Source organism: Dasypus novemcinctus, chromosome 13 (assembly GCF_030445035.2).
Source record: "Dasypus novemcinctus isolate mDasNov1 chromosome 13, mDasNov1.1.hap2, whole genome shotgun sequence".
NCBI classification, from domain to species: domain Eukaryota; kingdom Metazoa; phylum Chordata; class Mammalia; order Cingulata; family Dasypodidae; genus Dasypus; species Dasypus novemcinctus.
In genome coordinates this window covers 17,007,208-17,031,317 of record NC_080685.1, presented here as the reverse complement: position 1 = coordinate 17,031,317, position 24,110 = coordinate 17,007,208, and the positions used below count along the sequence as shown (strand labels likewise).

Here is a 24,110-nt window from a genome sequence, read left to right as displayed (position 1 = left end):
AAAGGGAGCTGCCAAGTTCGATTCTGCCATGTAAGAGAGAGGACTGCAGGGAAACAGAAGTCCCCGATAGGCTCAAAGAGCTGAGGCCCAGAAAGACACAAGCCCTAAGCCTGGTTGCCCACAGCTGGGCTCCGAGAGATGGTAGATTTGGGGAGGGGGAAGGGTGCAGGGAGCAGAGACCTCCACAGAGATCAGCGGCCATCTGCTTCACCAGGCAACAACACCAGGGTCAACAGTAGCTGACTTTGGTGAGAAAGCGTCTCTGCTGATGGCCTGATTTGGGCATTTCATGGCCTTGAAACTGTAAGCTTTTACCCCAAGTAAGTCCTCATTGTAAAAGCCCACCGATTTCTGGTTCTCAACATCATCAGCCCTTTGGAAAGTAAAATATATGGCTTAAGTTTCTGTATAAGAATGTTTAACTTTATAACTAGAAAAACCAAACCTACACTTACTTTATTATAAATATGAGGGGAAGTTTAATAATCAGAGATCTTACTTTAAAATAATTGATTTGAATGGGAAAGGAATGGTAAGAATGGATAGTGAAAATATTTTATAACATAGGACATAAAGTGTTAAGAGAACAATACCCCAACAATTAGCTTAATAAATAGAAGAGAGATACAATGAGAAACTATCAGGATAGAAATAATAGTAAACTTTTGTGATAAATAAATCAGGGAGGAAGAGTTGGAGGAAAACAAATTAAAAGAATAAGGATGCTGGGTAGGAAGTCAACTTTGGGAGTTCTTAATAGTGAATATGCAATGTTTTCTAGAGTAGATTTGGAAATGTGTTGTTTCATAAGGAATCATTATATTTATGATGAAATTAATATATATCCTATATTTTACATATAGAAATATTTTATATATTTTGTGATAATATATGAAAATAAATAAGAACAAATGTCATGATTCTCCCTTTCCCACCAAGCAAATGATTCTGACCTCTACTTCCTAGAGAAAACTGAGACTATTAGCCACCAAGTTCCTCAACTTCCCAGTCCCTCAACAACAAATTTATCTCTGTTCGCATCCACTTTCACCTGCTCCTTGCTCCTCCTGAGGCTGAGTCTCCACTGACACCCTGGATCCCATTCTCCCTGCCATCTTGGTTCACCACTCCCTTCCTTGCCTCACCTCTAGTTTTTTCCTTATGGCAAGTAGCAACATTCCAGTCTCTCCTATACTAAAAACTTGCACTCAAATTCTGTCTTATTTCTGCAGCCAAGCTTCTTGAAAGGCTTGTCAAAGACCAACCATTCCACTTCCTTGCTCTCTATCTCCTGCTTAAACTTTGCCACTGGGGCTGTGCTGCCACCACTGCACAGAACTACATGTGCCAGGCTCTTGTGACCTCCTGACTGCAAATAACTGCGACTTCTCAGTCCACCTTACTGGATCTCTCTGAGGCATAAAATGTCATTGACCCTTCTCTCCTTGTAAAACTCTCTCCTTCCTTAACTTCCCCATCACCTGCTTACATTCAAACCTTACACAGGTTGGAATCACCTGGGGGAAAGACTAAAAAAAGCCGTTCCAGATAAATGATTCTCAAACTTCAGTATGCAAATGAATTCCTTTTTAAGGTGAAGAATTTGATTCACCTGGTCTGAAGTGGGACCTGAAATTCTGCATTTCTAATGAGATTCTATATGATGCCTATGCTGCCAGTTTTCAGGCCACAGTTTAAGGAGCAAAGACCTGCAGGATATCATTACCTGGGAACTTGTTAGACAGGCAAATTCTTGGATCATCCGGAATTGACTGAATGAGAAACTGAACAGGTTGGGCCCAGCAGTAGATGGTTTAAAAACCCTCCAGGTGATGCTGATGCTCACTACAATGTGAGAACCACTGTCCTGGATGATCTTCCTCCACATTTGCATGATTAAATTGTGCTGATTCCCTGTGCTTACTTTCATATCTGTCCCTTCTTTTCTATGTTTACTATTCAGACCCTCAATATTTTTTGCCTAAAAAATTATATTTGTCTTTTATCCAAATGAATTCTCTCTCATGTATGTAACTGGATCCCATTCCTTCATACCTACTTAAGGACTTTTCTTTTACAATTATTCCTCATTCTCCTGCATCATTCTTTCCTAGATCATTCTTTTTGGCATACAAATATCTTATCCTAAAGTAATAATAATAATACCATCATCTCTTGACTCTCTATCTCCTTCCAGATATTGGGTATCTTCCAGATATCACCCCATTTCTTTGCTCCTCTTTGTATTAGTTTCTCAAAAAAGTTTTGTCTATACCCACTTTCTCTACATTATCTCCCTTTCTCTTCTGAGACCATTCCAAGCAGATTCTTAGCCCAGCAAGTCCAAGAAAGTGTCTTGTTAAGTTCACCATGACCACATTGCTATATCCAGTAGTCAAGTTCAGTTCGTATCTTATTCAATCTCCCTGCAGTGCTTGACCCAGCTGATTGCTTCCTCCTTCTTGAAACGCCCTAGGTAATCTTATCCAGTTCTGTGGCTTTAAATATTGTCAATATGCTGTTTACTAATAATATATCTCTACCCCAATCAATTTTTTGGATTCCAAACTAGTATATCCAACTAACTAGTCAACATTTCTTGAATGTCCTCCAGACTTACCTTGTTGATACATCTTGAAGATTATAAATGCCAAATTGAGCTTACCATGTCCCCAAACAGCTCTTAAATTCCATACTTTCTCACTTGAACCTACTCCTGCCCCATTGTTCACTGTTTATTCATTCCACAAATCTTTACCGAACACCAACTATGTGCCAGACATTTTTCTAGGCACAAGGGATGATAAATATACAAAACATTACAAAATTCCTGCCCTCATGGAGCTTTCATTCACATATGGGCAATACATAATTAACACAATAAATAAGTAAATTCTAGTATGTTAGGTGGTGAGGAATGAAGGAGATCAAAAGTACTTGGGTGGGGAGGTCTCAGGCAGTAATTCCCAGCAAAACCTGAGCCAAAGACCCATGAAGGGGGTTGTATTAGTCAGCCAAAGGGGTGCTGATGCAAAATACCAGAAATTGGTTGGTTTTATAACAGGTATTTATTTGGGGTAGGAGCTTACAGATACCAGGCCATAAAGCATAAGTTACTTCCCTCACCAAGTCTATTTCCATGTGTTGGAGCAAGACGGCTGCTGACATCTGTGAGGGTTCAGGCTTCCTGGGTTCCTCCTTTCCCGAGTCTTGCTAACCTCTGGGCTCAGGTTCTGTTTTCTCCACAAGGTCAGCTGTAGACTATCAGATGAATGGCTCTGTCTCTTTCCCTGGGGCTCCAGCTTAAGGCTTCAGCATCAAACTCCAACATCAGAACTCCAACATCAAAGACCCTCGCATCAAAAGCTCCAACTCTGTCCTTTGCCATGCCTTTTATCTGTGAATCCCCACCCACCAAGCGGTGGGGACTTAATGCCCTAATGATGTGGCCCAATCAAAGCCCTAATCATAACTCAATCATGACCAGTAATAGACCAGATTACAAACATAATCCAATATCTATTTTTGAAATTCATAATTATATCAAACTGCTATAGGGGTGCAGAGCAAGTTCCAAGGGCTCCAGGGAGTGGGTCAGGAAAGATGCTAGGTAGTCCTTGGCTCAGCTCACCAAGGCTGTGCTTTCCTGGCCTGAACAGCAGATGGTAATCTTTGGCAAAAACAGGAGGGTGATGGACTTGGCCCAGTGGTTAAGGCGTCCGTCTACCACATGGGAGGTCTGCGGTTCAAACCCCAGGCCTCCTTGACCCGTGTGGAGCTGGCCCATGCACAGTGCTGATGTGCACAAGGGGTGCTGTGCCACGCAGGGGTGTCCCCGCGTAGGGGAGCCCCATGCCCAAGGAGTGCGCCCCATAAGGAGAGCCGCCCAGCATGAAAGAAAGTGCAGCCTGCCCAAGAATGGTGCCACCCTCACAGAGAGCTGACACAACAAGATGACACAACAAAAAGAAACACAGATTCCTGTGCTGCTGACAACAACAGAAGCGGACAAAGAAGACGCAGCAAATAGACACAGAACAGACAACCGGGGTGGGGGGTGGGGGGGGGAAGGGGAGATAAATAAATAAATAAATCTTTTAAAAAAAAATCTTGGGCAAACTGTTATCCACATCCAAAGACACCTGTCAGTCTTCAAAAAACTCCTTCACCTTCATCCCTCTGGGGGGCAGGACTGAAGTTGAAACACCAGCCACAGTGGTCTCAGTCCGAGGCAGGCAAAAAGGGTGGCTCAGAGCTGGGACCCAGTGGTACAAATTTGCCGATCAAAAGCTGTTACTGGTTTTCGGTCATGCCCGTACCCCATTCTTGGGGATGAGGGCTTCTCCATCCCTCTCAGTCCATATCAGCCAGCCAGCGCCCAGGCCTCGGGCTGCTCACCTTGAGTGTGCAGGATGGGCACCATCAGCTGTGGCAGAGTAAGTTACTTGCAATTTTTGTTTTTTCTCCCACAATCTCTCAGTCTCTTTGTCCTGCTCTCCCTCAGATACCAGACAGTGTCCTCCGGCCTCTGGAGGATGGAGCAGTTGCTTCAGGTTCTGCCTGAGCATTAGCTGTTTTGGGAGGAGAAATGAGCCCTGTAGCTCTCGCCTCTGTGATCTTCCCTGGAAGTCCTTTCTCACATAATGTTTTTCTAGTGATATTTGCAAGTATATTCAGATTTTTTACATCTAAAATTAGGGAGTTAAAAGTGAAACTGTTCAATACCACTCAATTGAAAATTCAAATTCTTACTAAAAAAAAACCCATAGACGTATGTAGAACTCGGAGGTAGGTACTTATAATTGTTGCCCTACAAAAAGAAAATTATAAACTAGACTTCTCATTTTATCTTAGGGGAGCTAGTAACACTGTAACATCTCTTAGAGACTGCTATGTGGTCTCAGCTCTAACACTCCCCTCCTCCACACTCCATCTCAATCACCTGTTTCATGTTTGTCACATTTCTGTCATCACAATATTTCATATATCTTCATCTTCACTTTATTTTTAATCCCAGCCTTCTTTAGGGAATTCTAGCTCTTTGTCCATATATACCCAGTTTATCTGGTTCCCTGCTATATCTTCCAGGACTCTGAATATCTCCTCTTAGAAGAACTGAGCTGTAAAGCATTTATTGAATAAAATAATTAATTAAGCTTTCAGGGAAAATAAAGAGTACTTGGGTGGTTCAAGTGGTTTGCAATGTAAAATAGAATCATGGGAGGCATAATTGAGAAGCAAGATGTCAAATGAACACCCTCATATTAAATGGTACCATCCAATCACCTAGTTTCTCAGCCAAAATCCTTTTCATACTTTCTTTGGGAAGTACTGGTTATACTTTCAAAATCTATCCTAAATTCAGCCACCTCTCTCTTCCATCACCCTGGTCCAAGTGACCATCATTTCTTACCTAGACTATGGAAACATCCCTCAAACTGGTTTCCTTGCTTCCTTTAATGCCCCCACATCCCCACTGTATAATCCAGCCAGCAGCCAGAGGAATTTTTAAGACTTTGTCACTGTCCTATTAAAGGCCATCCAATAACTTTTAATTCTAGAATTATGATAATACTTGTGGGAAACATATTTTATTTAGCTGATCTCTAAAGATTCATGCTCCCATTAGTATAAATCTAATATTGTGAAGTTGCTGCCCAACTGAGGATTACATTTCTAGGTTATCCTTTGCATATAGGAAGGCTATGCAACTAGTTCTTGCCAACAAATTGTGATTGGAAATTATGTGTGTCATTTACATATCGATGTGGTTAAATACTGGTGCAGGATTGTCTGTGCATCTTCTTCCCTCTATCTGCTGACTCAATGTTAGGATTCAAGATTGTCCTTGAGAACAAGTATGATGGATCCGCAGGATGGAAGAAGTCTGGTCCCCAAGTCACCATGGCCTTCTTTTATGCAAGGAAGAACACCTATAAAAGTCTTCTGACCAAATCCCCATTGGACTTTGCATGAACAAGAAATGAACCTTCATTGTCCTAAGCCACTGAGATTTTGGGGGCATTCGCTATGGCTTTTAGCCCACCCTAACTAATAGAGAATCCAAAGTCCTTACTGCATCTTAGAAGACACTAAATGACTCAGCACCTGGTTACTTTTCAATTTCATTCCCAAGCACTTTCTGCATTACTCATTCTCCCCCACACTGGCCTTGTTGATGCTCTTTGAACATTATAAATGTCAAATTTGTTCACTTCCAGGAGCTTTGCATCTGCTGCTCCTTCTTGAAAAGCTCTCTTCTCCAGACAGTTTCATGGCTCACTCCCTCACATTTTTTCCTATCTCTGCTCAAGTGTTACAACCTCTTTGGGTCCCTCTCCTTACCAACAAAGCTAAAACAGCCTTCTCTATACCCTACTTATTTTTCTTTATAAAACCTATCTTTATTTATTCTTGTTTATTTATTTGGGTGTTTATTGATTGTCTGTTTTCCGTGCTAGAGCACAAGCTCCATGAGCGCAAGGCCTAAACATTTGTTTAGTAATGAACGGTCAGTCTCCTTACTTCCAGCTTCATTATATCCCATCTGTTCTTCTGCTCTGTTGCCACCCAAGATCACTTTAAAATACAAATCTAACCATGTTTCTTCTGCTGCTTTGGGTCCATTAATAGTTCTGTACTGTGCATACAACCCAAGCACCTTAACACGACATATAAAGTTTCCACAATCAGCCACTTTGTAACTCCCCAGTCATCTTCCACCAGTTTTCCACTTACATTCTGCACTAAAAGTAGGAAAGGCATTCCCTTAATTAATGATACCATGCTGGCTTTCAAAAACCCTTTAACTTTTTATACAAAGAAACATGTACAAATCATAGATGTAAAGCTGTGTCACCAGTGCCTAGATTAAGAGACAGACTATGGCCAACGGCCTCCAAGCCCCGCGTCTGCTTACAGCAGCTGCCCACAAAGGCAGCGGCTGCCCGGGCCCGGAACCCAGCTGCTTTCATTTTTCCTCTTATTCTTGCGTGCCTTTTGCTCGACATTATATTTGTGACATCCATCCCCATTTTTGGGTGCAGCTGTAGCTCATTCATTCTTATTGCTATATAGTAATCTATGATGAGAATGTGCCACTGTTTATTTTCCAGTCTACTGTGCATAGGCATGTGGGTAGTCTCCAGTTGGTGGCTCTTACGAAGAGCTCTGCTGTGAACATTCGTGTACAAGGCTGTTGGTAAACATCTGGACACCGATGTTTGTAGCAGCATTATTCACAATAGCCAAAAGCTGTGTTCATCAACAAATGAATGGATAAATAAAATGTAGTCCATACAGACAACAAGATATGATTCAGAAAGAATGAAGTTATGAGACGTGGCTGCAACGTGGAAGAACCTCGAAACCTTTACGCTCAGTGAAATAGGCAGCGTACATAAGGACAAGAATGGTATGAAATCACTTAAAAGGGGTGACTAGAAATAGCTAATTTGCAGAGATACAAAGCAGATTAGAAAGTATGGGGGACTATGGGGCATGCGGGAGGCAGGAAAGGAGAGTGTTAGTTGAAGAAAAACATGTATACATTTCTGTGGGGTATATATCTAGGTATGGAATTGCTAGGTTACTAGGTATATGTGTGTATACATAACATATATTGAATATAAATAAATATAAAATCAATGTCAGTAGATACAGCCAGTTTCCAATGTGGTTGTGCCAATTTATACTCCCACGAACAGTGCAAGAGAGTACCTTCTGTTTATACCATATCCTTGCCAAAACATTTTCTCTCTTATTCATTTGAGCCACACTGGTGGGTGTGTTATGATATCATATTATGGTTTTATTTTGTGTTTCGCTGATGATTAATATGGTAAGTACATTTTCAAATGTTTTTTGACTACTTGGATATATACTTTTGTGAACTGATTCTTCATGTCTATCACCTGCACTTTCTCCCCTATTGGATTATATATCTTTTTCTCATTGAATTTTAGGATTTCTTTATATATTACAGGTATGAGTCTTTAGTCAGACATATATATATTGAGAAAATCTCCCATTATGGGAGTTGCTTTTCTCTCTCTTAACAGTATCTTTTGGAGAAAATAAAGATTTACTTCTCATATTCTCTCTCTCTCTCTCTTTCTTTTAGGGTTTTCTTTGTGTCCTGTTTAAGATGCAAAGGTTATGGCCACATTATCCTACATTTTCTTGTGTAAGACCTTTAAGGTTTTATCTTTCACATTTCGATCCACAAGCTATCTAGAATTGATTATTTTCTCTAGTGTGAGATTGGGGTAGAGATCCATTTTTTTCCATGTGGATAGCTAATGGACCATTGTCATTTATTGAAAAACCTGACTGATTCCCCCTGAACTGCAGCAAACAGGTTGTTTTAGGTGTCTTCCCATGTGCTGGTTGCCTTCAGGAGCACTCTTCAGGATTGCCTGATTCACAAACTCCTAATCCTTTTACAGGTCCTGCTTGTCTGCTGGAGCCGCCCTCGCTTTCTAATCACCAGCAGGGATGTGCCAAGGGCAGGCCAGTCAAGGTCAAGCACCCACCTTGGTAGGAAGAGTACTGATCACTGACACCTGGTGAGAGTAGAACGGACTCCATCTTTAAATTGGTTTTGTAATTGAGTCTTTATAAGCAAAGCACCCACTTTCTGCCTCCCCTGGGTGGGCCCCTGCACTTTCCCAGCTTTGGCACTTCACCTCACTACCATTTATCAGGTACCCATTAGGTGTCTGCCAGACATAGAGCCAGGTACTCTGTAAATATTATTTCTAATTTCAAGCCAAAATATGGTATTCCTTCATGCCCTTACTCTACAGTATGAATTCTACATTTCAGTACCTGCCACACTGTTGAGTAACTATTCATTTAAATTATTCATCTTCCTCACTAGATTGTGAATTGGTCGAGGGTAGGCACAATGTCTTACTTAGTTTTGTATTTCCAATACTTAGAAGAATGCCTAACATACAGCTGGGATTCAGAAAATGTTCGGTTATTATTTTACCATTTTCAGTATTATGGAGAATTCATGATAATTAAATCAAACAAAGAATCCCTTGGAACTACTCTTTTTGGTTAAAAAAAGCTTTCTATTAAATCAGTAACTCAGTTATAGTTATGTTTCCCTCTGTACAAAATTATTTTTTCTGACTTCTCAATTTATAAGAGATCAACAACGTCAGATTGCAGCCATCATATGAAACACAATTCAGCTTGCTTCTAAAAATACATTTATAGAGTTCTGTCAACATTTGTCACCAATTCAGAGTAACATGACAGCTTAGATAGATTCCTGCAAAGAAATGCAAATGAAAAGAAACATAAGCCAACCTCACACACAGTACTGCAAGAAAACCATCTGAATTAAAATCTATGTCCAAGTGACCCATTGCTGTAGAATGACCTGGGTACTATCTGTATGGGGAGTGTGATCCAGATTCTCAAAAGCCTGTCACATTTACGTTTAGAAATTTTTATTTTCCAGTGAGTGGAGGTAAGACTGATTTGAATGGAGGGCATAATCCCATTGCCATCAACAAGGATTTAACAGGGACGGTGACAACAAAAAGGAGTGTTCCATAAGAATTTCAGTGTTTCCATCTCAGAAACGCATAAAGCAATGGATTTCAAGCAAAACGGAAACACTAGTGAGTACCAAATTTGCTGTCCATGTCTTTTCTGGTATTTTAGAGTGAAAGTACTTATTCACTAAGTCTCTAGCTTCTCTGTGGTTCCTGGTTTGTGTATGTATAAAAACTATATCACAGACATAATTGAAAGCACGTGTTAAGACACTGAGGCTTGAGGAAGACTCGGTTGTAAGCACCATTGTGTCATGTGACTTTAGAACTAAGTTCTCAGGAGCACGTTCAGTGTTCAATAAGAACATACAGAGAGCATGGTCGAGGCCCTGGACCTTTAAGAGAAGACAGCCTGCTTCCTAGATAGAAGCAAAGCCAGGTGATAGACACAAAGGAGCCTTACGACACCATGCCAGCCTTCTGGAGGTGGAAAAATGAAAGAAGGAATTCTAGAGGACTAGAAACCAGTTTGCTCATAAGTTATTAAAGTGTTTGTTTTTTCATAGCTGCTTTATTCAAGGGGCCCCAAAATGACCTAGTTGGAAACCCAGTTGACTGCATAATTGAGCTCTAGTTTACTACCTGGGGTTCTGCAAGGGAAATGAAAGTGACAGCTGACATCTAAATGCAATATAAAAGCTACCACATGCCTTCCCCTGATGAATTCTGAATCTCTAGATGAGAAGCCTAGATGAGAGAACAGGAAACACGTTTTACACTGTCTGGGCAAACCAGCGAACACATTGTGTGATAAGAGAAAAAACATCTTAGGTGAAGATTCATCCTGAGGCCTGGTTGCCCTGGTTGATGTTCAGTCTAACATCCAGCCAACGTAGGGGTGAAGAGAAAGAGGGAAAAGGAGTGGAAACAAATATCCAGGAAGGACCAGGTAGAGAGCAAACACCACAGAATCACTGGCTCCGAATCTGTGACTTCAGATTCTGCTAATCCTGTAGACGGGCAGAAAATTAATACCATTTGAATTCTTACCTATTTTAGAGTCTTCTCCCAACCTCAGTAATTTATTCCAATGAATTGCTACACTCTCTAAAGCCTTTTACAGATGAATGGAATCCATCCTAAGGCTTTATATTTGGAAGGGGAGGAGGAGCTAATAGAAAGATGAGTAGTAATGTAGGAGGAAGATAAAGCAAAAGACCAGATTTATGAATTTTAGAAGATTAAATTTAATTCTTTCTTATGCTGCAACCATGAAAAACTAACAAAATGGAAAGCTTACAAATGCAATAACCTGATGTGTTTTTCTTCAGTCCCCAAATTGACTCGGTATTGTCAAAGTAAAGTTAAAGAGAAAGCCTTTGCTATTCTCTTTTGTTACTGCCTTCCTGTAATGTCTTGAATATGCAGAGACCATGAAAAGACATTACTTTAGCATTATTATTTCTCTTTTTCTTGGAATATTAGGCCCTTGAGAAAAGGAATGCAGGCTAACCATGCCATTTACAAGTTTATATATGACTTGGTACTATTGAACACTTCAAATTTCTTACAGAGTTTTCAGGCTGTGTTTTATTGAGTTGCTTATGCTGCTGAAATAAGTCCTGCTCAATAATTAAATGTTAATCAAAAATCCTCAGGATGCTTTATCTTTAGGAAGGCAATTTTCTCCAATTCAAACCTTGAATTGCATTTTAAGCTGCAAGGAGACTGGGCTTCCTACTTTAGAGAGGCCAGGCATGTTCATAAGTATTTCAATAGGGGTGCAGCATAGAGCAACTGTGATGGTTAGGTTAATGTGTTAACTCGGCCAGGTAACGGTGCCCCACTGTTTGATCCAGCAAGCTCTGGGCTAATTGTAATACAAAGGCATTTCATGAACTTTAATCGTCAGTGAGTTGGTTGCATAGATGGCTGGTTATGTCTACAATCAACTGAGGAGCTTGCCGTCAGCAATGAGTGATGTCTCATCCAATCAGATGAAGGTCTTTAAAGGGGAAGTGATTTCAGCATTCAGAGAGAGAATTCCAGCTCTACTTCAGACAGCCAGCATCGCCTGGGAACTCATCAAGGACCTTCATTTGCAGCCTGCCCATGGAACTTGGACTTGTGCAACCTCATGGATACATGAGTCAGTTTCACAAAATCTCACACTATTTACAGATTATCTCCCGTCGGTTCTGGTTTCTCTAGAGAACCTGACTAATACAGCAACTGACCCTGCTTCACCCCTGAGGCCTCTAAAGCAGAGACCCTGCCAAATGGAATGACCCTCCCCAGCTGGCTGTGTCCCCTCCTTGCCAGCAGCTGCTTCCTCCTTTTGCTTGGGGGTTGGGGGGAAAGCAAAGCTCAAACTGTTAAATCCTCAGCACCACCATGTACATATCATGGTTTCTTATCTGGAAAAAAGACTTCATTTCCCAAATTGGCAGCAGGAATTGAGGGTAATCTTTCTTAAAGGTAAAGTAAGTCACGTCACCCTGCCCTCGAAGCCCGTGCTCTCTGCTGAGTGAATCTGAAGTCCTCATGAGGGTCACCAGGCTCTGCAAGATCTGCCTCCTCCCTGTCCCCCAGCCTCCCTGCTGCTCCTGCACGCCAGGAACACCCGCCTTTCTGGTCCACAACAAGCCAGTTCAGAGCCCGCCTGTGTCTTCTTCTGAGGCCTGAAACCCTCTTCCCTCCAGGTTGAAGGCAATCCCCTCCTTATCCTTCTGGTCTCACTTTAAATGCCACCTCCTCAAAAAAACTTGTTTTCCCTCACATCTAAATGAGGACTCTCTTCTACTCCCTCAAAACTCTTCCTTCATTGTACTTCAAACCATTTGAACACACGTGTTAACCTATGTGATGAATGTCTGTCTCTCCCAGTGGGTTGTAACTTTGGTGGGCAAGGCCATGGCCGGCGTCTCAGTCATAGTTGGCATTTAGCACTGTGCTTTGTACATGGTTGTCCCTCAGTGAATGTCAGGCACCTGAACTGACTGACTCATAAAATGTAATTGACTAAACCTAGTAAGACAAAGCCTGAGGAAAGGCTGGTGCTCCCAAGGTAGGCTATCGCCTGCTCGCAGGGGGTGCCGGTAGCACTGCTGGCCAAAGCACCTCCTTGTTCTCTCGTGGGGTCGTCCCATGGGGGCAGGTCCATGACTGTCTCGCTCCCAAAGCCTCCCCAGCATCTGGCACAGCCCTGTCACCTGTTAGATGGTCTATACATGTTTTTGAATGAGTTAATAAGCATTACCAGGTTCAACCCCATGATAAACTTCTCATAGAAAAAGAGGTAGTAAAGCACAACATGAGGGAGTCAGAATAGCTAAGGTTTTTATTTTTTTGAGAAATAAAAATTTTCAGTAGTTTTCTTTGTGGTTTTTGACTTGGGAGTCATGCCCTACAGAACTTGGACTTGGGCGTCCTCATGGATACATCAGTCAGTTTTATAAAATCTCACACTATTTACAGATTATCTCCCATCGGTTCTGTTTCCCTAGAGAACCTGACTAATACAGCAATTGACCCTCTTTTTCTCTTCCCCTACCAATATTACATTTTGACCTATATTTTCTTGTAGCACTATTCTTATCTCTCTTCCTTCCTCCCTCCCTCCCTCCCTCCTTTCCCTCCCTCGCTCCCATCCTTCCTTCCTCTTTCTTTCCTCATTTTTTTTTCTTAATATTTAACTTTGATCCATCTGGAAATTCATTTGCTATAAAGTATAACAATTTTTTTACATGTTTAGCCTATTTCCCCAAAACCATCCCACTGATTTTTTTTCATTAGTTCAGTGGGAAAAGCTCTTGGGAGACTCAGAGCAATAAGTGCTCTGACTTCTTGACATGAAGGTACTCCATTTTTACTAAGACAGCATTTGAAACCAAATATAACTACTTAAATCACTGATTAAATTTTCGCAGGAAGAGGCTGGGTCAACATTCACACACAGATGTTCTCACTCTGGCCACAGGATGAAAGACATGGCACTCAGAACAACCTTCTTGCCAAGAGAACAGATTATGCTCTTATTTTTGTGTGTGCATTCTCAACACCTAGCTCAATGTCAAAGGACATAGCAGGTGCTTAAGAAATGTCAGATTTAGAAAATCAAAATTCCTCCCCCAGGTAGACTGCAATTTGTTTGTGATTTAAATTACAGGACCACTTAAAATATCATTTCTATTTTGCCACTGGCATTTCCATATGTTATCCCATCATAAAGTGCTATATGGTTTAAACCACTTCAGATAAGGCCCTACATTAGGGAGACTGAGACAAGACTCACCAGAACAGCTCCTGGCACTGCGGCCAGTACCCTCAAAGTTCCTCAAAGCGGCCTCCTCACCCCCCCTTTGCATACTGTGCTAACACAGCCCAAAGCTGGGGCATTTCCATCCTGCACACAAATCATGTGCTGCATATTCAGACGTCCTGATTTTCAGTGTTAGGTATTGTTATGCTTCTCCAATGACTGCCATTCATTTTATTTGACATTGTGTAAGATTACCGGCAGTTCTGGAGGGTCCTGATGGCCATGTGGGTAAATGTCCTATGGCCTGCTGTGGCTGGTGGCTGCCTGAGGACTCTGGCCCAAGCCCTTTTCTTCTCCATGCTGGCCAGAGTTTGCCTCCGCTTCTCCAGGCCTCTGTCTGCCTCGCTCACCCTCAAGTGCAGGCACCTGGATTCCACTTCTCCTTTTCTGCTGTCACGGAAGCTGGCTTCATCGCCCATCCCCTGCTGCCCCCTCCAATGGAGACCGCTGACACAGAGAGAGCAGTGTCCTACTGGAGTAGGAGCTCAGTCGGGGTATGAGGGTGTGGATGGAGGTGTGCCTGGCAGGGAGGGCGAGAAAATGAGGGGAAGAAGGGGTACAGAAAAATAGTAACAGAGGGAAACTTTTTTTTTTTGAGGTACCAGGGGCCAGGGATTGAACCTGTTGCTCAACCACCGAGCTCCATCTCCTCCCCTGAGTTGGTTTCTTAGTTGTTGTTTTTTAGAAGGCATCAAGAATCAAACCCAGGGCCTCCCATGCGGGATGCAGGTGTTCAACCACCCGAGCTACATCCACTCCTCCTAGGGAAAATTTCTAATAAGGCAGGCTTTTAACGGACAGGCTATTTTCCAAAACATCAGTTACCAGTCACTTACTTGGCATTCGGAATGCACTTTGCCAGAGAAGCATTGCAGCAAATGTGGCTATGTTACCCGGTGGTACTTGTTCAGTTCATACTTGAATCCGCTTTAGTCAGTTGGAATTAAAGAGGCTTGGAGGGTAGTTTTGCAGGTCTCTACTGCCCTCCTAATGCTGGCATCTTCTCGTGTGGAAAAAGAGGGAGTTGGAAAGGAACGTGCTCTTCTCCCCCATCCATGGTCGCGCCTCATCACACACACAAAGATGAAACCATCCCAAAGACCCCCGCACAGCTTTATGTTCACAGATACATGTTTAGAACGAAGACAGTGCCTGTCATAATCACGTAGTGACAGGAAGCCAGTAGGTAATCCAAGGTAATCCAATCAGAAATATCAAAAAATAGCAGAACATGCTTATTATTTAGGAAATGTAGGGTAAATGCCAGAAGAAATATCAGTCTAAATGGTAGAAAGTAATTTTTTCTGGAGAGGGAGAACTGAAAAAAGTTGATAAGAGGGCTGCTGCTTTTCATTATATCTTGTTCGATTTGATTTTTAACATGATATATTACTTTGATACAGAGGAAAAATAAATTAGAAAAAGCAATATTCCTCAGAACCATGTCTATCACATGCAGAAATGAGTCTATCTGCAAACTGACAGGCAAACTTTGCTAAAATGCAAAGTGAATCTCATTTTAGAATTATAAAATCGGCTCTTTATTTTTATGATAGTGAGTTTCTTAAAATGACAATTTAAATGATATTTTCAATGGATGTTTTACAATGTCATAAGCCTTCATCCATTTATTCTACTGCATCCAAAAATTATCATTTAAGCGTTTCCAGCAGCTGTTTTTTTATTGCTTACATCTTATAAGACCTAGTCTTTACCTCACAAGGATTTGTCAGCCCATGTCAGTCTACCGTGAACTCTTCCTTTGCTGAATTTACAAAGCACTAATCATCCATCTGTTCATTCAGTCAATAGTTATTGAATACCTATTACGTACCAGATATTAATTCAACATTTAATTATACAATTTCATATATTTTCATCTGATATTTAAATGTGATGCAACCCTATTATATTCCTTTCAAAACAACTTAATTCTTTTGGAAAGTTCATAGATAAAGCACATTTTCAAACAGATTCAATTTTTTAATCTGTTTTTTCAATAGGGATTAATCAATGGAGTAATTTGTCTAGAATCATCATCATAGTTCAGAAAAATAGCCTTGTTTTATGTTCTAAAATATACAGTGATCCTTGAACATAACATTCAGTCTCAAAAATTCCATACTTGACTAATAAGTGCTGTCTGTAAAACTGTCTACTCTGTCTTTTTCAGCATTATTCACTTAAATTGGTAAGAAAAAGAACAACTTCACTTATACCCATTAATATCACCAACCTGATCATGTGACAGCCAAACTGTGCTGTAAGTACTAGAAGTTTAGTCTCTTAGCTCAAATATGGGTGGAACTGTTTACTTAAATTAGCCTTTAAAGTCACAAACTGAACTGGCAAAAAAATGTTTCAATTTATAGTCTTCAACATAAGTGGTGTTTTTAAATCATAGAATCATATTCTGAATTTTACGTCAGAATTAATTTAGCATCTCCATATTCTACCCAGTGAAGTACCTATCAGAGGTATGCAGAAAGTGAATTGCAACAAAGTATATGCACCAATTTAAAAGTTGTTGGAAGGCATCCAGGGCTCATAATATTTCAGTGAAATTCAGTTTAGTAAACACATCCTGTGAACCTCCCTCTGTGCCGGGCACCAGAACAAATGCCAGAGAACCAGCCACGAGTGAGCACACGGCTCACAGTCCACCTGAGAGACCGGTCATTACAAGTGTGCTGAATGCTACAGAAGGAGGGGCTCGGGGAGCAGCAGGGAGCTAACCTGCTGTAGGTGACCCAGACAGGACTTCTGGGAGACTGGTTTTGAACGGAGACCTGAAGGATGAGCAAGTGCTAAACCAGGAAGGTAGAGGAAAAGCATTCCAGATGAAGGAACAGCAAGGAGAGGGAAGTGTGAGAGCATGTAGTGTTTGAGAAACTGCAAGAATGCCTAGAACTTAGTGAGGAGTTCATTTCAAAGCAGGAGTGAAACCTTGTAGAGTTAATGTTAGAATAAGGCACTTCAGACTTTCCTGGACCAACTGTAACTCCCCTGCGTAACGATGGTTGCAGAAACGGTCTGAGAGCCACATTCAAATTATGCACAAGCTGCCCACTTGGATGGAGCCCAGGGTGGGTAGCAGAAAGAGCATCAGCCCAGACACAAGTGAGGTGTCGTGAGTTCTAGTCATTTGCTGGCCACCAACTCAGCGTGACCCAAGAGCCTTGACTTCTCTGGGCTTCCCTTTCCTCCCAGGTAAAATGTAAACCAGGAATAACAATACAGCATGCCTCCTCTTCCCTGCTGATTGCATCTGATTAGCAATATCTGCCATTGGCCCAGTTTACGGTTCAGCTATTAGGTGGCGATGTCTTCCACAGGATCAGGCGAGTCCAGGGGTATCCCTACTCCTCTCTAAGTCCTTGTACATTTATAATATTCTGTGATCCTAGAGAAAGAAGATTTTAGCCTAGCTTTCACAAAGTTACGTGGTTGTCTTGCGTTTCCAGTACACGTTTTGCTGCTAATGGAAGGGAAACAAAGAATTTCAGAATTTAAGAGGCAGAATGCCAGGAAGAGGAGGCGAAGAAACTCAGGACAAGGCTAAAACCAAAATGGGTAAGTGGATCTTAAATAACTCCAGATAGCCCCCTTTTAACTTGTGTGTATTTGGTTTCTCTTTCCAACACACATAATTTTGAAATGCCTTCTGCTTTTCATTACCTGTCTAATTTGTCAAACGAGTTACTCCTGGCAGGATTGCAGGTGCTTATAAACGGCTAACGCAGGCGAGTGAGAAATATCCAGAGCTTCTACTTGAGCCATGTTAACAGGCGTGAACTTCTCCCAGCCTGCTTTGCAGGACACAGAGGCTCAGCGCCTTCCACTGCCCTCAAAGAGGAATGTCAGAGATGCAAATGCTCTTGCTTAATTTTTCTGCTCTAATCTGGTACCACAAAGGCATGTAGCGTTAAAATATCTAAATGATTCTAATTTAATCTGAGATCTATTTGTTTCAAGGGAGAAAAGAACCATGCAAAAAAAAAAAAAAAGCAAACCAATCCCAAGTTTAAACAGCCCACTCTTCTCTTTCAGGGTTGAATTCTGCACTCTGTACTGCCCCAGTAAGGGGCGCCCAAACCTCATCTGTCTCATTTTCCTTCCCCTCACTCTCAGGAGTTCTCTTTCCTGGCCCCGAGGCACTTACATATATGGCACAGGTGTACCTATACTTTTAAACTGTATACGCCTGTACAGACACCTATACCTGTACCTATGAATATGCATATACAGAACCTGAATCAAATCTCAAATCTCCACCAAATGCTTCCCAATGATGCCAAAATGCTTCACTAATTCCACCAGAACCTAGACCATCTTTCTGAAGGTGTGTAGCAAATGAGAGAGAGAGGTGACCTCAGCACTGCTACTTAGACTGTAAAAACTAGTTTGTTTTATCAGGTTTCTCTACCTATTCACGAGCAGGTGCCTGTTTGGCTGTTTGGATTGGACATTTCTCTCCAAATGGACTGCAAAATATACTAATCATCATAAGCTGAACCTACACTGAGTCTAATTATCTTCTTTCAGTTTTTACAATACTGGCAATTTGCATTTAAGCAGCACTGTCAATTGCATAGAACATTAAAAAACATATACAGTAATGCAGCATGGTTCTTAAACAAGCCCCTCTTTTTGTAGGTGAGAAGAATGTCTCCCAGGAAAGAGCAGGCAAGACTTGCCACATGCTTGCTATGCCATCTGAACCCTAAACTGGCTTCAGGCCTATTATATCACACTTCCCCACTAACTAATCCACAGTTTTCCTACTTTGGCACTCTTTACTTTGGCTGATTTGAATTAAGGCATCTCCTTTTACCCACCTGGAGATGTTTCTTGGAGAAAATCTCAACTATTCCTGACTGTAAATTTTATGGACTCTTCTGAAAAAGTTTCCCTCCCTTTTCTTTTTGTCACCCTAAGCTACCAAACTTGCTGATGACACATCTGGCTGAGCCCCTTGAATTCCTGCAAACCAGCTAACCTTGGCTCCCCGCACTTGCTCTTGGCCAGGTCTTGGAGACAACTAGAGAGCTCACTTCTCAACAGATGAGAAATTGCAGGGGGCGAGCAGTCCCATGCAGAATTAGCATGGCCATCTTCACTACGACCTGACCAATGACTCTGAAGTGTCTCCTAATGGGGATGAAATCTAAACTTCTCCCATCTATTGAATCACAGAGCAAGGAGAGACCTAGCAGGGAAACTCCTGAGGGATCTTTCATCTTGAGCCCTGAAATTATTGTCATCAGGCTAGGTGCATGATGATGGCCAGTGTCATGGGAACCAGGACGTGAATCTTACCTGTTCCTCAGGTGAACAAAATAAGTTAAAGAACATTTCTGCCTGTTAACTGTCAGTCGCGGCTGCACTGCCACTGTCTGGGGGAGGGTGTCAGAGTGGTCAGGTCCCTTTGTGGTCCCCAATTGACTTACACCAGAACAGCCTCATCTTCAGGTTGGAATGACAGAAATAAGTGTTTCGTTACCTGCTTATTATCAAGTAATACTTTTCTAAAACCTGCCTCTGATTCACCTGCTTCCTTCTTGTTCTGGCTGGCTACAAGAGCTGGGAACAACATGGTATACTCCAGTTTAAAGTGTGCCAACAACTACATCGTTTTAAATGATAAGGAATGTATTACTAACCTCTCACTTCCCGTTGCTGATACTCTTTGTTTTTAAGAATGGGGTGTGAAATCCACATCCACGGGTGATGCTTGCGGAGCTGAGGAAGCACGTAATGTGTTAGGAGTCCCACAGTGCCAGCCAGGGCAAACAGCACGATGCTGAGGAATGGCTGTGACAGAGAAGACAGAATCCCGTTATTTCATTTAGAAGGATAAGGGGAGGGAAATCCATGAATAATACATCACACCACTGTCCTTTCCCCTTTCCCTCTTGAAGAACAGAGAGCCAAATTCAGTTCTTGGGTTTAAGCGTCTGAAAATTTCCTCCTGAAATGGATCTGTATGTTGAGAGCCACTCAGAGCAGGGTGGAGAGTTGGCCTGTGGGAGCTCTGCCCATTGGCATACTTTTTTTTCCTTATAAGGAGAGGTGGAGAATAAGAAATTTAGCTCAGAGACTTCCTCGTGAAAGAGGAGTTCATAAATGTATAACATTTCTGTATAGAGATAGCACTTATCTACATAAAACCTTTAAGCCAGATATCCCATTTGGAGCTCTCCATTTTTGTTTTTCCAACTGAAAACTGTGTTCCAACAATCCTTTTGGCTCTGTGACCTTCATCTCACCCCTGACATGGAAACTCCTTGGAAGGTAACTCCTGTCTTCTTGAGCCATGGTAGTGCATGGCTCTCACGATTCACTGCCTTCGCAATGGGGTCTGCAAAGATGTGCTAGTGCTCTTGCAGACCAACAACTCCCCAGAAGGGAGAAAAAGGAAGGGTCATATAACTGCCCCACATCTGTGTTTTGGACCAAGTCACACCTTGGACATATTCCTTCAATCTTTTGTTTTCTAATATGGTATGCTAATTCCTTGAATCTTTGACCTGGCATTTTGTTCTCTTCCTCTGTCTCGACCGTACGTGTTAATACCCTATAGCTCCACAGTCAGGTCTCTTACTAAGGGGAACGAGGAGGTGGGAAGAATGTACTGCTGAATGGATACATACTCGTAAGGACAGGAACACAGTGCTGGCACTGACTGCAAATGACAGAACGGCAGCCACCGTGCAGAAAATGAGATCCGATTTTAAGCTATCCTTCTGTAAGGAGAAAATCAGATATAAAGTTTGCTGTTCTTGTTTTCTCTCAGAAATTCTGTTTAACCTGATAAATCAGATGATAGGATTTTGATCCTGGATAGCCTGCTCTTTCAGCCCGTTGCTTACCTGTTATATTTCCAGTGGGACACACTGGGTAGACCCTCTGTGACCACCTGTTCTGGGATATCCAGGGAGACTAAGGCAAGGGGTGGGGAAAGGGAAAGGCACCCTGCAAGGTTGGCACATGCCTGCTGACGGAGGAGAGGTGGAAGGTTCTCTGCATGTGTAAGGAGCAGGAGGTTCTTGTCCACAAACATAGATGGAACACAACAGCACCCCCAAAAGGGACCTTAGTTTATTATGAATTGCTGAAGGAGCGCAGCCAAAGTGCCAATAAATTCTGCTTGGCTTCAGAGTAGCTTGGATTTTAACATTCAGAGAGCCTGAGTATACCAAACAGAAAGCCTTTACATGGGTATGTTTTACTTTGGATCAGAATGCATTTCACATCTTAATTCGCTAGTCAGATAGGGTAAAGGCCATCTCCAAATTATTTAAATATATGTACTTTTCATTGACATGGTTTTATGTGATTTAGAAGTTACTGAATGTTTAGCCAAAAGGAAGAAAAACCTTTCCCCAAATGTTCTGATTTTAAAATTTAGTGTCATCTTACATTGATAAATCATCCTTGTCTAAAGGTAAAATAGTGGGCCACTGGGGTAATTGCTGGGCATGGGGTAGGGGGAGAGTATGACGAGAGTACATTTCTACCTTCTTAAAGCAGAAGGGAGAATGAGCTCAAGTTATTATGATTATTTCACAATTGAATGATACACAGGAATTCCACTGTGATTTTTGTCAGTTATGAGTACACCTTATGAATACAAACTGTTACACAGCCTTTCTCCACTTGTGAAATGTTCTTTCTGCCCATTTCTTTTCTGTATTGTCATTTTTAAACAGCTCTGTAGAGCTTAATTGGCATAAAAAAAAAGGACTGTATTTACAGTGTACAATTTGATCAGTTTTGACATGTATCATCACAATTATGATAATGAGCATCCATTACCCCCGAAAGTTACCTCTCCTTCCACGTTCTAATCCGTTGCTCCCCCTCTCCTCACCCTGTCCCGGGCAACCACTTAACCGCTCAAGCACCATAGATTTATTTTCATTTTCTAGAATGTTATATAAGTGGAATCGTAGAATATTTATTATTTTTTAGTCTGGCTTCTTTCACTCTGCATAGTTATTCCGAGATTCATCTGTGCTCTTGCCTACATGAAAAGTCTACATGTTTCTATCACTGAGTAGTATTCTTTTGTACAGATATACCACATTTGTTTATCAGTTTACCTTTTGGTAGACATTTGGGTTGTTTTTTGATATTACAAATAAAGCTGCTATGAATATTCATGTACATGTGTCTACACATATGTTTTCATTCCTCCATGTAAATACTATAGGAGTAGAATGGCTGGATCCTAGGATAGATTTAGGCTTACTTTTTAAAGAGTTTTCCAAAATAGTTTCAAAGGTTTTCCAGTCCTACCAGTTCAGCATGCTCTACATCCTTGTCAACACTTGGTATGGGCAGTTTTTTGTTTTTTAGCCACTCCTAATGGTTGTGTAACTGCAGCAATTGTCATCTGGGGGTAATTTTAGCTCCCAAGAGACGTGCGGAAATGTCTGGGGACCTTTTCTATTGTCACAATACAGGGGTGGGAAGGGCAGTGATACTGGCTTCTGGTGGATAGAGGCCAAGGAAGTGGCTGAACATCCTACAGAGCAGAGAGTATCCCCCTAATCAGAGGATCAGCAGGCCCAAACTGTCAATAGTGTTGAGGTTAAGAAATTTTGTTGTTGGGGTATCTAACTGTGGCTTTAATTTGCATTTTCCAATTGCTAATGACGTTGAGCATCTTTTTATGTGTTTAATTATAAAATACAATAGCATGAAAAATATTAACTACTTAGGGATAAATTTGACAAAAATGTGTAAGACCATTATTGAAAAGTATAAAGTATTACTAAAATTAAAGAAATAAATGAAGAGATACACTCTGTTCTCAAATTGGATGATTCACTATTATTAAGAAAGCATTTCACACCAAACTGATTTATAGATTCAGCATCATCCCAGTCAAAATCCTAGCAGGATATTTTTTTGTAGAAATTGAACCTCTGATTAAAAAAATTATATGGAAATGTAATGAACCTAGAAGAGCAAAAACAACTCTAAAAAGAACAATTTTGGAGGACTTACACCACTGGTTTTCAGTGTATTTAAAAGGTATAGCAATCATGGTATTTATTATTTTGGCAAAAATAGACATCAAAACCAAGGAAACAGAGTCCAAAACTAGACCAACACTTACATGATCAGTTAATTTTCAACAAAGGGGCCCTAAATGAGGGAAAAGATAATCTTTTCAACAAATGGTGCTGGAACCATTAGATAGCCATCTACAAAACAAAACAACAAAAAGCACCTTCACCTGTGCCTCCCATCACATAGAAAAATTAACTGAACAGGCATCATAGACTTAAAAGTGAGAGCTTAAACTATAATACTTGTCAAAGACAACATAAAAGAAAATCTTAGTGACTTTGGGTTTGACAAAGATTTCTTAAATAGGGCACAGAAATCTTGAACTATAAAAGAAGTCAATAAATTAGACATCGTCAAAATTAAAAATGTTTGGTCTTCAAAAGCTGTTAAGAAAATGAAAAAGCAAGCCACAGACTGGGAGAAAATATTTGTAAAGATATATCCAACAAAGGACTTTTTAACTATAATATATAAAGAACTTTACATCTCAATAAGAAGTGAGAGGAGTAGGGGGGTGGGGAATGGGGTACATGGGAACCTCATTTTTTATTGTAACTTTTTGTGTGATCTATGTATCTTTTAAAAAAAAAGACAATAAAAATAAATAAATAAGGAGTCAAATAAGCTTTTCCCTCACACATGCCCCCTCCTCACTGCACCTGGGCAAACGTTTTAAACAAGCACTTCACCAAAGGCAATGTACAAATGGCAAATGGTCATAACTGAGCTTTTTATTCTTGGTGTTATTTACTGAAATTCTATATGCCTCTCTTAATATTGGTGAAAGTAATATCAACAAAATTAAAAAGCAAACAGTTTTCTCTTTCCCTAAAGCCACCAAAAAAGCAGTGATTATTTTGCTCTAAAAAAAAAAACATGTGTCCTTGGAAAAATTATTTCTTACAAGGGAGTCTTATAAGATGGCTAGACCTTGGAGATTGTTGTTACAGCCTGTGAAAGTCACCTTTAACATTTTAGGATGCTTGTAGTTTTGATGGGCTTTCTTGTTAAGAAACTTTTGCCCAGCTCAACGTATATTTGAAAATACATCTCTGCTTTCTGATGGTTACCACTATGTGTGATATTTTTGTATGTGTTTTACTTTTGTTCTGTTTTTTCTTATGCAGAAGACTTATTGGCACTGCCCTCTTCTTTCACATGCTTGAGGTTAAAAAAAAATCTATGACTCTGTTGAA

At 41.0% G+C, this 24,110-nt stretch overlaps 1 protein-coding gene across 2 annotated transcripts in view; it reads right to left on the bottom strand.

Moving 5' to 3' along the window:
- Nucleotides 1–24,110, bottom strand: part of PCNX2 (pecanex 2) — a 354,532-nt gene that overhangs the window by 156,053 nt on the left and 174,369 nt on the right. For both annotated transcript variants that reach the window (XM_071207372.1, XM_004451027.4), the window contains 2 exons: nt 20,487–20,579; nt 19,497–19,647 (listed from right to left, as the gene is read on the bottom strand). In XM_071207372.1, the coding sequence (XP_071063473.1) occupies nt 19,497–19,647; nt 20,487–20,579 (244 nt within the window). The remainder of the gene's footprint in view (nt 1–19,496; nt 19,648–20,486; nt 20,580–24,110) is intronic.